The sequence below is a fragment of the Rhinopithecus roxellana genome, chromosome 18, assembly GCF_007565055.1.
Source record: "Rhinopithecus roxellana isolate Shanxi Qingling chromosome 18, ASM756505v1, whole genome shotgun sequence".
In the NCBI taxonomy this organism is placed as follows: domain Eukaryota; kingdom Metazoa; phylum Chordata; class Mammalia; order Primates; family Cercopithecidae; genus Rhinopithecus; species Rhinopithecus roxellana.
Genome location: NC_044566.1, coordinates 44,658,871 through 44,673,133, shown reverse-complemented (window position 1 = coordinate 44,673,133; position 14,263 = coordinate 44,658,871). Strand labels below are relative to the sequence as shown.

At 37.7% G+C, this 14,263-nt stretch overlaps 1 protein-coding gene across 1 annotated transcript in view; it reads right to left on the bottom strand.

Moving 5' to 3' along the window:
- Positions 1–276: 276 nt before the first annotated feature.
- The window catches only part of SUCLA2 (succinate-CoA ligase ADP-forming beta subunit), a 66,080-nt gene continuing 52,093 nt past the window's right edge, over positions 277–14,263 (bottom strand). The window contains exons 7-11 of the mRNA XM_010363864.1: positions 12,495–12,656; positions 12,239–12,381; positions 7,490–7,610; positions 6,944–7,032; positions 277–1,056 (exon numbers count right to left, since the gene is read on the bottom strand). Coding sequence (XP_010362166.1) covers positions 982–1,056; positions 6,944–7,032; positions 7,490–7,610; positions 12,239–12,381; positions 12,495–12,656 — 590 coding nt within the window. The 3' untranslated portion in view covers positions 277–981. The remainder of the gene's footprint in view (positions 1,057–6,943; positions 7,033–7,489; positions 7,611–12,238; positions 12,382–12,494; positions 12,657–14,263) is intronic.

The window sequence follows — 14,263 nt, the reverse complement described above, 5'->3', positions numbered from 1 at the left end:
TGTAGTCCCTGCTACTTAGGAGGCTCAGATGGGAGGATCACTTGAGCCTAGGAGGCAGAGGTTGCAGTGAGCATGATCATACCACTGCACTCCAGTTTGGGCGACAGAGTGAGACCCTGAGTCAAAAAAAACAAAACAAAACAAAATAAAACAAAAACCGTCATGGCAAGTATATGATTTACAAATTGGTGCTTAGACCTCTATACTGCAATAGTGAACACATCAACTTCTACTGTGTTAACTTCAAAACAAGCAAACAAAAGTCATTAATCCAAATCATATTGGGAGATTTTTATTAACTTAAATTGACATTCTTAATTTTGTCTACAAGTCCTTGCTAATATGCCTTTATTTGCAACAAACCTATAGGTGCTTCATAATATGACAGAATCATGAAGACTTGCAGTTAATCAGTGTTTCCTAATGATTAAAACAATGTTCAAATAATTACAAAGTTACTTCATCAAAATACTTAGAAGAATATTCTGAGGAGTGTTTGAAAGCTCTATTTATAAATAGTGACTGATACATTTATGTATTTGGTGCTGAAGATAAACACTTTTTACATAAAACAGTTTTAATATACTGCTCTACTAATGAGGCTAGTTATTAAATATACTGTATTTTAACACTAAAGAATAAAGCTTTATCTTCATATTTATCTTATTTATAGGACTCTTATCAATGAAGAACTTTGTATCCAACAATAATAAACCAGCAAATTGCAAGTTATGTTTTGTAGGAGAAGCAAAAAAGACTGGCTGCGACAAAAGAAGATAACTGCATTATACATGCTTCGTACAAACAGTCCATTCTGAATGGTACAATTGAATGCAGACCAAATCCTTTTAAATGTTTGTGTGCCTAGATGGCAATTACAGTCTCCACACACTAAAAAGAAAAAGAACAATAACACAGAACACAGTATTCTTAATGATTATAGCGCATTTAACACCTTCAGTCATCCACTGGGTTTTCAGATCATATTGGCAACTGAAATTTCACATCCACATGCGCTTGCTTCGCTAAGGTCACTATTTCAGAGAGCTTTACAACCTAAAAGAAAAGAACGAAGAATTTTCACAAAAAGGTTAATTCAGAACTACAGGTCTGTGCAAAATTAATGTACACTCAATCTTTTCCATTTAAAACATCTGGGCTATTCTGACATCGCTATAAATCACATTACGTTCTTATAAGCAAATGACACTCTCAAAGGATAATCAAGTCTGACACTCATCATAGCCCAAACTTCAATTAAATACTTTCTGATTAAGATGTTATACCACCTGACAGGATTATACATATGTATTATATCAGACTATATATGTGTGTATAAAATGTGTGTGTGTGTGTGTGTATATATATATCGTATTCTAAATTTTATCTTAAAGACAGAAACAGTGAGTGTCTCTGTTGGATACTCCACAATTCAGAGCACAGCTAAATAAAAATTTGTTTTGCTCTGTCTAAAAAAAGAAAAAAGGAAAAAAAAATTTTTGTTTTGAAATACGTATACAATCTTAACTTAAAATATTGGGACAGAAGTTTGGGTCTAGTAGTTAGTACTTTACTTTTTGTCAGTAAGTTGATAATTGCTACCCTGAGTTCCAATTCCCTCTACAACCTGTCTAAAAATATCCACCTGTTACCACACAAATCATACAAATTTAGACAGGTCTAAGACCAAAAAAACAAATTCAGCTTCTCTCTTCCCCAGTAAAAGAGTTAAGAAAAGGCTTTGAAGTTAGATATCTTGGATTCAAATCCCCCCTCTGATGCTTATGACATATAACCTTGAATAAGTTAACTAATCTAGCCTGTTTCTTCATCTGTAAAAATGGAAATTTTATCACCAAACTCATATTAAATGAGATAATCCTTGAAGAAAACAGCTGAACATTGCACACATAAATACTCAATAAACAGTAGTAACTGCTAATATCATCATCATCTCATCCAATATTATTGTTATGACTTCTATAATCTCCCAGTCAATAAAAACACTGTAGTCACAACTTAAATCAACTGTTCCACTTTTACCTCTCATGACCTATTTGATCAAGGTCCTGCAAGGAGATCAAGATCTCCTTCTTTTCCATGTCCTCCAAGCTTTTCTTAATTCAAGCTTTCATTCCAAAAAAGTGTACTTTCAGAGGCAAGTTATAACCTATTTATTACCTTCACCTTTTCTCATATCTAAGTACTGCACTAGATGGACTCCTACTATCTCTCCTTTCTTCCCTTCAATATATACCACATCTCAAAGTCAAAACAGGCTTTCTGAAATATTTTCTCCTACTAGTCCCTTGATTAAAATCTTTAATTTTAACTCAGATTTAAGTTTAAATTCTTCTGTCTCTAGAGTTAAACTTCATTTACTAGTAAGTACTTTCCCAAAGAAGGACAAAAGACTTTTATTACTTTTGTGAAATGACATCACATTAACTCAGCAAATTCAAGAGTCTGGCTAAGCGTGGGGGCTCATGCTTGTTAATCCCAGCATTTTGGAAGGCCGAGGTGGGTGGATCATATGAGGTCAGGAGTTCGAGACCAGCCTGGTCAACATGGCAAAACTCTCTCTCTACTAAAAATACAAGGCCAGGTGCAGTAGCGCATACCTGTAATCCCAGCACTTGGGGAGGCCAAGGCAGGTGGATCACAAAGTCAGGAGTTCGAGACCAGCCTGACCAACATGGTGAAACCCTGTCTCTACTAAAAATACAAAATTAGCCAGGTATGGTGGTACATCCTGTAATCCCAGCTACTTGGGAGGCTGAGGCAGGAGAATCACTTGAACCTGGGAGATGGAGGTTGCAGTGAACCGAGATCACACCACTGCACTCCAGCCTGGGCAACAAGACCGAAACTCCGTCTCAAAAAAAGAAAAAAAAAAATTAGCTGGGAATGGTGGCACACGCCTGTAGTCCCAGCTACTCAGGAGGCTGAGACACAAGAACCGCTTGAACCCAGGAGGCAAAGGTTACAGTGAGCTGAGATCATGCCACTGTACTCCAGCCTAGGTAACAGAGCAAGACTCTGCATCAAAAAAAAAAAATTCAAGTCTACTACTGATTAAGCTATAGAGCCCAAAGAGTGTTTGAGTGTTCAATGAAATGTCTATAAACATAATGGAAGGGAAGACAATAAAAAACTCTCATCTCGGCCGGGCGCGGTGGCTCACGCCTGTAATCCCAGCACTTCAGGAGGCAGAGGCAGGCGGATCACGAGGTCAAGAGATCGAGACCATCCTGGCTAACACGGTGAAACCCTGTCTCTACTAAAAATACAAAAAATTAGCCGGGCGTGGTGGCGGGTGCCTGTAGTCCCAGCTACTCGGGAGGCTGAGGCAGGAGAATGGCGTGAACCGGAGGCGGAGCTTGCAGTGAGCTGAGATTATGCCACTATACTCCAGCCTGGGAGACAGAGCCAGACTCCATCACACACAAAAAAAAGATAGGGAAAAAAAAATTCTCATCTCTCTGTATCTACTATGAAGTGTTCTCTGATACACCTTATCATTAAGTAAAAGAAACAAAGTATACATTACCATTAAAGTGGGAAAAGGGAGACACACATACACACACACACACACACAAAGTCCCCCCTTATCCACAATTTCACTTTCTACAGTTTCAGTTACCTGCAGTCAACTATGGTCCAAAAATTTTAAATGAGAAATTCAACAAATAAAAAAGTCATTAAGTTTTAAACTGTGTGTTGCTCTGAGAAGTGTGATGAAATCTTGCATCATCCTGCTCCAAGTGGAATGTGAACCATCTCTATGCCCAGCGTATCCACGCTGTATACACTATCTTCCATTAGTCATCAACATTATCTGCTCTCGACATCCAACTATCAACATCATGGCTCAATGATCCAGGACGAACCAAAGCAGATGATTCTCCTTCTGCTACACCATTAGGTCAGTAGTAACCTAACACTATGTCACAATGCCTTCATCATTCACCTCACTTCATCTCACCAAGTAAGCATTTTATCATCTCGTTATCACCACAAAGGTGAGTATAGAACAGTAAGATATTTTGAGACACCACATTCACATTTGTCACAGTATATTGTTATAATTGTTCTACTTTATTATTAGTTGTTGTTAATCTGTTACTGTGTCTAACACATAAACTTTATCAAAGGTATATATGTATAGGAAGAAGCATAGTACAAACAGGGTTTGGTACTGTGATTCAGGCACCCCCTGGGGGTCTTGCAATATATTCCCTGCAGATAAGAGGAAACTACTGTACACATACACAGAGTTATATACATATAATTAGCTTACGTTTTTAAAAAGTTGAAAGATAAACCAAAACTTTCTTAAAAAGAAAAAAAAGAAAGGTAAAAAGGTTGCCTGTTGGGGAAGAAGGAAAGAGGGAAATATATAAAAGCTAGATTCCCTGATAATACCTTGTTCTATACTTTCGACTTTAGAATCGTGTAAATATAAAATATAGAACAAAAGGTTTTTGTTTTTTTTTTTTAAAGCAATCCCTTTAAAAACAATGAAACTATATTAAACTGAGGCAAAACACACAGAGAATTATTTCACATGAATTTAAAAATCTAGTAAGTTGTGGGACATACCCAAAAGGACAGAAAGAAATGCAGATATAATTGCTTTCAATAATCAGACTGGTGGTATTCTTATTATAAAACTGTCATATCTGTACTAAGGGACAAACCAAATGAATAATTATGATAGTATGGCATGAAAGAAGGCACAAACAGATGTCAGATAAGAAAAAAATCCAGCCGGGCGCGGTGGCTCAGGCCTGTAATCCTAGCACTTTGGGAGGCCAAGACAGGCCGATCACGAGGTCAGGAAATCGAGACCATCCTGGCTAACACAGTGAAACCCCATCTCTACTAAAAAATACAAAAAAACTAGCCAAGCAAGGTGGCAGGTGCCTATAGTCCCAGCTATTCGGGAGGCTGAGGCAGGAGAATGGCGCAAACCCGGGAGGCGGAGCTTGCAGTGAGCTGAGATCCAGCCACTGCACTCCAGCCTCGGCGACAGAGCGAGACTCCGTCTCAAAAAAAAAAAAATAAAGAAAAAAACTATACTCCTGGACTTGCACTGAAAATACCAGTATGAACTCAAATATCATCTCTTTAAAAAATACCTGTTTTCTCAGACTCGCCATTTAAAAAGCTCAGAAACAATAATCAACCCAGTATCTATGAATACTCTTAAGGCCCAAATTGTGGTCTCTAAATACCATTTGGCCCATTCAAGTTCTGACTCAAGAAATGTAAAGATGAGCCTGAAACATTTTATCATACCAGATAGAGGGCATGTCAGAAGGATGCAGCAATTAACCTGAAGAGAGGTTCCCAAAGGCCACAGGTTGGAGAATTTCAATCAATCACAACTTATATGAACTGAACTACATCAAATGTTTAAGTCAAAAGTTCAAAACAGTATGCCAGTGGAACACACACGTGCATGCATGTGTACGCACACACACACACCTGAAAACAAAAAGTAAACAAGATACAAAACAAAAAACAAAAAACAAAGCCTAGGTCACCTTTATTGGACATAATAGAACAAACATTATTTTGGAAATTGGTCAATAAAGGCAAACAATCAGGTAATTATCCTACTTTTCCCATGCAAAATAGTAAGTGAAGAATGCCAGAATTACAACAGCACCGCTTTGCAACACAAACAAAATACTGGATCTAAGCTATGATGTCAATGGCTAGTAATACCACAAAAAGAAATGTTCAAACATTGTATATGTTTTGATGAAATTCACCAACACCTACTATGAAATATTCTTGTTCCCTGCTCCCCAAAATCAAATATGAATATGGTCAAGCCTATAGACTGAACTCTCGGTTTACAGGAAATACAGACGGCAGAGAACAAAGAGAGGGCAGAGATCATAGTAAATGAATGACACCCTAAAGATGCAACCATTAAAATCCAGACTACGAGAAACTTAACAGGACCATCAACCTGGACTTTTCAACAAATAAACCACAGAAAATGCTTTTCTTTTTAAAAGGGGAAACCAACAGATTAAGAAACTTAGTGACATATTAACCAACTGCAATGCAGAGACTTATTCTGATCCTAACAAAGAACTTAAACAAAAGATATGAGAGACTCAGAAATTTCAAAGACTGTATTATTTTTTATAAAACATAACCATAATACCATTACCCCACCTAAAACAAATATACTATTATCAATATCTATATCTTTTATAGATGCATGATGAAATATAAGAAATGATACAATGTCTGGGATTTGCTTGAAAATAATCACAGTTGAAGTAAGAATACAGACAAAACAAGAAACAAGACTGGGCAGGAGCTGACCGTTGTTTAAGATGATCACAGGTATAAGACGTTCTGACAAAGAATCTCTCCTTGACCAAACCCTTTTGTTTTTTCAATATATATTTATCGAATATAGATAGATAGATAGATACACAATCCTCCTGTCTCAGCCTCCCAAAGGCTACTCTGAACTCTTCTCAACTTGGTCCTAACTTTTGGACTTCTGTATTTGTCCCTGCATAGTCCAATTTTAGCAAGAATCTTGCTTAAGTCAGTTTAGCCAGGGTCCTCCCTTACCCATATTGCATCCTTTTAGTAACTTTTCATCCACTGCCCCCACCCTCTTCCTTGGTTATAAATTCCCACTTTTCCTTGTTGTATTTGGAGTTGGGCCCAATCTTTCTCCCCTACTGCAAAACTCCACCGCAGTAGTCTCTATGCTTATTGCAACAGCCCCTCTGAATAAAGTCTGCCTTAACATCTTTCAGCAAGAGTCATAAATAATCGTTTTCTTTAACCATTCATAACACTCATAATATTTAGCTGAAGCACAAATTATTAGCTGCATGAATAATTAGCTTCGTTTTAGAATCTGTGTTTATAAATTATCTTTAGATTAACATGGCCCATTTACCATTCTAGCAGCTTCATCCAAGTCATCACAAGCAAGTATTTTAAGTCCACTTCCCGCTATCAGTGCCTTAGCATCATCGACTCGTGTACCTGTAGATGATTTATGCAAATATAAATGTTTTAAATACACACACAAAAGCATTTTAAAATGTTTGCCAAAACATGGTACAAGAATGAAACCTCAACAGAGGAGACTTCCATTATTTAGCATAAATGTTTCTAAACCAAAGAAAATACTGTAAAAGCCCAGGTTATCTTATAAAATATTTTGCCTTACAATAATTCTGACTTGCTTAGTAAGTCAGGCAAGTCAGAATTCAAGACAAATCACAACAAATAAAATGTGTATCAAATTATACCAAGCAAAAGTGTAAACATTTTTGCCCCAATGTTAACATTTTTTTTAAAACTATAGTTTTAAATTTCGTATTGTATAATGCTTTCAAAGACACAGCTATTCAAAAACTATGTTTTAATGAACTGAGCTCCATGGAATTGTGAACTTTTAAAGAATTAGGAACGATTGCAAGATACCTTTTACACTCACCTTGTAACCGTACCACAACAGGTATTTTAATTTCCAAACCTTTTACTGCCATGACTATACCCTGTGCAATAACATCACAGCGCATGATTCCTCCAAAAATGTTGACCAGAATAGCCAGTACCTATGAATAAAGTGTTCTGATAGATTAAAATTTAAAAGAAATTTAAATTCTTTTCCCCCCAAAATACTAGTGTATGTGCTTCATGATAAACATTAATTTGATAGAAAGATTTTCAAACCAAACCACCATACCCTCCTCTAGCTCTCTTTATTGAAGTCTGTGTAGTCCACTGCCCACCAGAACTTATTTCCACCTCCTTGGGTAATTTCAATACCTAGTTCACATTTCCTTCTCTACTATATCCCATATGAACAAGACTATCTAATTCCATTTACTTTCTCCTGTTAAACTTGGCCATTCACCAACATGACTACCCCCAGATCATATTATAAGATAGGCTCATGTGCAAGATTTCCAATTTAGTGTTCATTACCTATCATTTCCTCATCTATCCCTGCAGGAATGGGGTGTGTTATGTGGCAAGAGTAACACCATCTTGAAGGAAAACTGCCATAATGAGCAATGTTTAACTCCTGCAGAGCAAGGCCTTCTGCAGCAAGGTCAAGAAACACTGCCTGTAACATAGATAACCCTTACAAAGAAACAATGCCTGTAGCATAAATGACTCCTCATAAAGATGTTTATCCAACTTCATCAATGGTCACAAGTTTGACAAGAGGGTCTGAGACATGACCAGCTGTACACGTGTTACCAAGAAAAAAAGCTCACTATATAAAGGATACTTTCTGGAGGGTGAGTGTGGGAATCCACCATCTTGCAGCCACCCACCCCACAGTTTCTGTTTCTAAGTCACCATATAAATTTAGTTTCTTTCTGAGAACTGGATTTGCCAGCCTCTTTCTTTGGCCTCTCAGATCCCTTGGCCTCTGGGGGCACACGTGCATAGACTTGCTCACTGCAAAACAATCCCCATCAATGTAATCAACTTTTCACACAAACAAGGCCCTAACAATCACCCAGCTTCTCCTGTATGGCCCTCTCTTGGCTACATTTCACATCCAAATCGCAGGACCTGTTTGGGTCAGCATTCTTTCAACATCACAATGACAGTTCTGAATCAGTGTTCTCCTATCCTTTCCAAATAATCTCATCTTTTAAAAAAGAGGTTTAGAAAAAAAAAAAAAAGAGGTTTAGTTCACTCAGCTACACCAGGGATTCTCAAACAGTGAGATTAAAACGGGTTGTAGGTACACCAAAATATCATTTCCCTCAATTCTTGGTGCAGCTAGGAACGTTCTGGGGCAGCAGGAGCTTCAGGGCCAGTGGACTCTGACTAAAAGCAATCTTCTCCATCTACCTCCAAGGCCTCATTGAAATATCTTCTGTGAATGCCATGACATGAAAAGGGTTGAGCTATACTATACATTCTTTACCTTACCACTATTATTAGCAGATCTTCAAGAAATGAAGCTCTGGAATTCACATAGACTAGAACTCATAGTAGCCTTTGGCATCTCCCATCTCTCTCCCTCTCACCTCATTCTGGATAGTTTCCATATTCACCGCCAGGCACCATCTAACACTCCAGCCTTAAAGCTCTTGGATCTTTACCAAGCCACTTTCACCTGTAGTCAATTTAAAAGAATTACTACCATAGATAAATCCTGGACTAGGCCAGAATGAGTGTCTCTAGAATATTAAATGTATAAATCTCATTCTCTGCTCAACCTCCTTCCCCTTTCACTTTAATGCCTTTTACCTCTAGCTCTATCAAACACTATCTTTTCCTCTTAAAAGCCTCTAGTCCCTCAATCAATCTTTAATCTTCAACTCTATCAGCTCTCAATGGATCTGACTTTCTTCATTATAGAGCCTGGAACATATAGCTGAGCAATTCAATGTCACTGCCACCTGCATGCTCAATTCTGTCCTACCTACTCCTCTGCCATCCTACTTCAAACTATGCCTCTTTGGATGATTCCAGCCATAGTTTATTCAAGGAAAAGTAAAAAAGTAAAAACTGAAAACAAAACTGGAAACACTAGCATAACCTGAAGAGCAATAAAATAATGATTCATCAGCAATCCTCAACTTAGTAGTCTGCCTCATATCTCTAACTCTCTTCATAAGCCTCCTATCCCATGCAAGCTCTCTAACTTTCAGTATACAACCTTCCTTTCTCTAGTAGCACCTCAGGAAAGGAGTAACCACCTTTCCAAAGCTAACCTGGACAGATAATTATCTCCATCTATTTATTATATTGTATTTCCTCCAGGTCTTCACCCCTCTAGCTACATTCACTCTCTTTATTTTCAAATCTCTTCTCTTCCTCCAACTAGAAACAGCTCATCTTCTTGATCTTCTAAACAAGCAAGAAAACATACACCACAAAACTCTCCTCAATCCTACTGCCTTCGACTGATAGCACTACATCCCTTCCACACCTTTGTAAAAAAAAAAAAAAAAAAAAGTCCTGGAAGAGTAATCTCTCCTGCATATCTCTATTCCTTCAATTCCTCGTCAAATCATTCCATTACAATCTGGCCTATGCCTCCATGTCTTCTACTATTCTTATTAAGGTTCATACTCACCTCTTTCAGTTCTTACTCTGTCTGAATGGTCCTACAGCATTTGACATTTCCCAATGCCTTACTTCTCAAAACTCTTCACCTTGGTCCTTCAATGTAACCACTCTCTCCCGATCTGCTCCTATCTGTCATTTGTTCTCTGTTTTTCATTTGGGTTTTCCTTCTCTATTCAACCCTTCAACAAGAATGGAGGGGCCAGGTTCCATTCTTGGTTCCTCATCTCACTTGCATGGATCACCTCACCAACTCCTAAGACTTTATTCTCCACTATAGGAAGTACAATATCTTTTCAACCCACCATCTGCTAGATATAGTCACCACAATCCAAACTTGACATTCAGAAATACCTATTCCTCGACTTTGCCTCTGACAGCATGAAAGGCATCACCACCCAATGATTCTCCCCAGCCCAAAGTCCTAACGTTAACTTAACCAACCCTTCTACGGGGTTCCCAGAAAAGAAGAAAAAAAAAAGGATTTAATGACCCTATCTCCCGTATCTCAGAAATGCCTCTAAATTAGGTTTCTTTGTTTCTTTTCTTCATTCGTACTGATATTGCCTTTATCTCTTCCATGACAAGAGAATTCATAATGAATGAATTCTCTTTGAAATTGATCTCTCCTGTCAGTCAGTGTTTCCCTACTCTTCATTTCACTCCCTACTAATCTTCTTTTAAAATTTTCTTTAAAATAAAAAACAAAAAGGCAGGGGATAGATATATGCATTTGTGTATGTGCTGGGGTAGGGAGTTAAAATCCAAACTCCTTAACTATAGATAATAGGGATCTTCACAAATGTGGTCACAATTTGCCAACATTATCTCTTATCATTTATCTCAATAATGCCTTATTCTTACACATAAGCATCTTATCACCCCATGAACATAATGGCCCTCTCTGGATTCCATGTCTTTGCATATTTTCTTCCTCTTGCCCTCATTTAATTTTCAAGACAGCTCAAGGTATCATCCATTCAGTGAAGGCCACCCTAATTCTCCCAGTTTTTGCCTGTCTTCTGTTCTTCTGTGGAAGAACAGCACTACTTTTTGTCAATCACCCCAGTAAAACTATAAGTAACTTAAGAGAAGGGCTCATGTATTCCCAAGTCCAAGCATAGTGACCATCACAAAATATATGGCCACTTCAATGCTATCCACATTGACACCCTGAGTTCCCGTTCTGTTTCCAACTCTGATGCCCATCACATCAGTCCCCTACACTGTAACTCCTCATATACTTTTCTCCATTCTTGCACCTGGGCCCTAAGAGCCATGCTCAGAAAAATAAACAACTAGAATTCTAATTCTAGTTGTAAGTACTCAATTCTAGTAGTAAGTACTCAACAGTGACATAATTAGATTGTCTTTAATACTCTGCTTCTCGAGTTTAAGTCAAAAGAAGCTATAGAAATATAGTTCCAATAAAATGTTTACTTATTACTAATTTTAGTAATTACTAAACAAGGGAAATAAGGCACATTTTACATCTCATTTTAGTTTAATCCTGTTTGCAAAATTAATAAATATGGAAAATAAGGCTGTAGGCTCAAAGGGAAAGGCAGTGAAGTAAATTTATGTTTTAAACAATTCTACAGTCTAACACCACAAATAAAAATATACATTGTCAGCACCATCATCAATAATAAATACTGATTAATGACCTACATATGTACTAGGCATTATACCAGACACTAGGAGAAGCAACAATTAGTAAGGTATGATCCCTATCAATAAAGAATTCTCGGTCTAAATCCAGTAAGAATAGTTCCACAGAGATTATTATCTTTTTTGTAAGCCTTACATTGGCCACACAATGATACACTCCTTAACAAATACCTAGTGATTAATAATATATATGTCTTCTGAATTATGATACTTCACATCCTTGTACTTTGATAATCATTAATAAACACGTAGTTCTAAATTATGGCACATCTATAATGACAGATTACACAAACATTAAAATGAGTGTTCAGAAGAGTTCTGGTGAATTGCAAAAAAGATACGACAGCAAAAAAAGACTCAAAATACATATATTAAAAGACATATATATGAATTCTAAAATATAAAAATACACATTTTATATGTATTTATTTTATACATTTACATGATATAAAAATATATCAAGCCCTGCCCTTACCTTTTTATCTGAAGTGATAAGCTTAAATGCTTCTGTTACTTGATGGACTGTAGCACCACCACCAACATCAAGGAAGTTGGCTGGAGTCCCTCCATGAAGTTTTATTATATCCATTGTGGCCATAGCCAAACCAGCACCATTTACTATATAGGGGAAAATGATTTGTATAAGCAACAAACATAGAGAAAATAAATTAAACTTAGTAAATCCAAATTAAACTTAGTGAATCCAGTTCTAACATAAAAACACATGGTACCTAGGCAGCCTATATTTCCATCGAGGCCAATGTAGTTGAGATTTGCCTGAGCAGCGTCTTTGTCCCTTTCATCTTCCTGGGTCCAGTCCTGTAGATCAAAGATTTTCTTTTGGCGATAGGCTGAATTAGAGTCAAAATTGATCTTTGCATCCATACACAATACTTTGAAGGGAAAAAGAGAAAATGACTTCAATTTCAAGACAGAGACAGTAAAGTATCAAATAATCAAATGGTCTTTCATTTAGGGAAAAGACACATTTTAACTTTGTTACTTAATGAAAGTATTTCAATTTATGTTCACTACGAATTCAAACTGTTCTTTAAAAAATAGTATTTGGGAATTTGGCCGGGCGTGGTGGCTCAAGCCTGTAATCCCAGCACTTTGGGAGGCCGAGGCGGGCGGATCACGAGGTCAGGAGATCGAGACCATCCTGGCTAATACGGTGAAACCCCGTCTCTACTAAAAAATACAAAAAACTAGCCGGGCGACGAGGCGGGCGCCTGTAGTCCCAGCTACTCGCTACTCGGGAGGCTGAGGCAGGAGAATGGCGTAAACCCAGGAGGCGGAGCTTGCAGTGAGCTGAGAACCAGCCACTGCACTCCAGCCTGGGCGGCAGAGCAAGACTCCGTCTCAGAAAAAAAAAAAAAAGAATATCTGGGAATTAAAACTGCCCCATCAAAGTTATTGGGTCTACATCCATACTATGTACCAGATAAAGAAAAAGAAAACCTCAAAAATATTTTAAATTATTTAAAAATAGGGCCCCATATCCCATCCAGTCTCTTCTACTCAAAAATATTGTTCCAGCAATTCTCTCTCCCCTACATTATAAACCTGCCTCCCCCTATTGGCTAAATCTTACCAACTTGCTAAAACAGTTTTATTTCCTCACCTTAACAAAGAGAAAAAAAAATCTTTTAACTCCTATCTCCTCCTTACTCTTCACTACACAGCAACTCCTTGAAGATTTGTCTAATTAAAAGAGGGGTCTCAGAACAAGGGTTTCTGGGGGAAAAAAGAAACAGAAGGGTGAGCAAACTATGGCCAAATTTGACCTGTGCCTGTTTTTATTTTTATTTCTTTTTGAGACAGAGTCTCACTCTCACACCCAGACTAGAGTGCAGTGGCGTGATCTCATCTCACTTCAACCTCCACCTCCCAGGTTCAAGCGATTCTCATGCCTCAGCCTTCAGAGTAGCTGGGAATACAGGTATGCACCACAACACCCAGCTAATTTTTGTAGTTTTAGTAGAGATAGGGTTTGCCATGTTTTGCCAGGCTGGTCTCGAACTCCTGACCTCAAGTAATCCACCTGCCTCAGCCTCTCAAAATGCCAGGATTAAAAGTGTGAGCAAATGAGCCCAACCTGTGCCTGTTTTTCAAATGGCCTGTAAGATAAGAATGGGTTTTACACTTTTAAAGGATTATGAAGACAAAAGAGAAAAAGAAAGAAGGAGAAGAACAAGAAGAAAAACAGCAGCACCGAAAACTATACGTGATCCATAAAGCCTAAATAAAATACTTATTAATTGCCAACCCCTGTGCTTAAACTCCTTGTACCAAATTTTTTTCCTGCCATTCTCTCTTATGCCCACTCTAATCAGGCTTTTACTTCCAGCACTCTACCAAAATGGCTCTCAACAAAGGTCACCTCTCTGACCTCACCTTTCAGTACTCTTACCCCTTCCTCTCTCCAATCTAACCATAACATTCTCCTTGCAGTTCCTGAAAAGACACAGGGTTGAAAGAAACAAGCAATTTCAGCTGC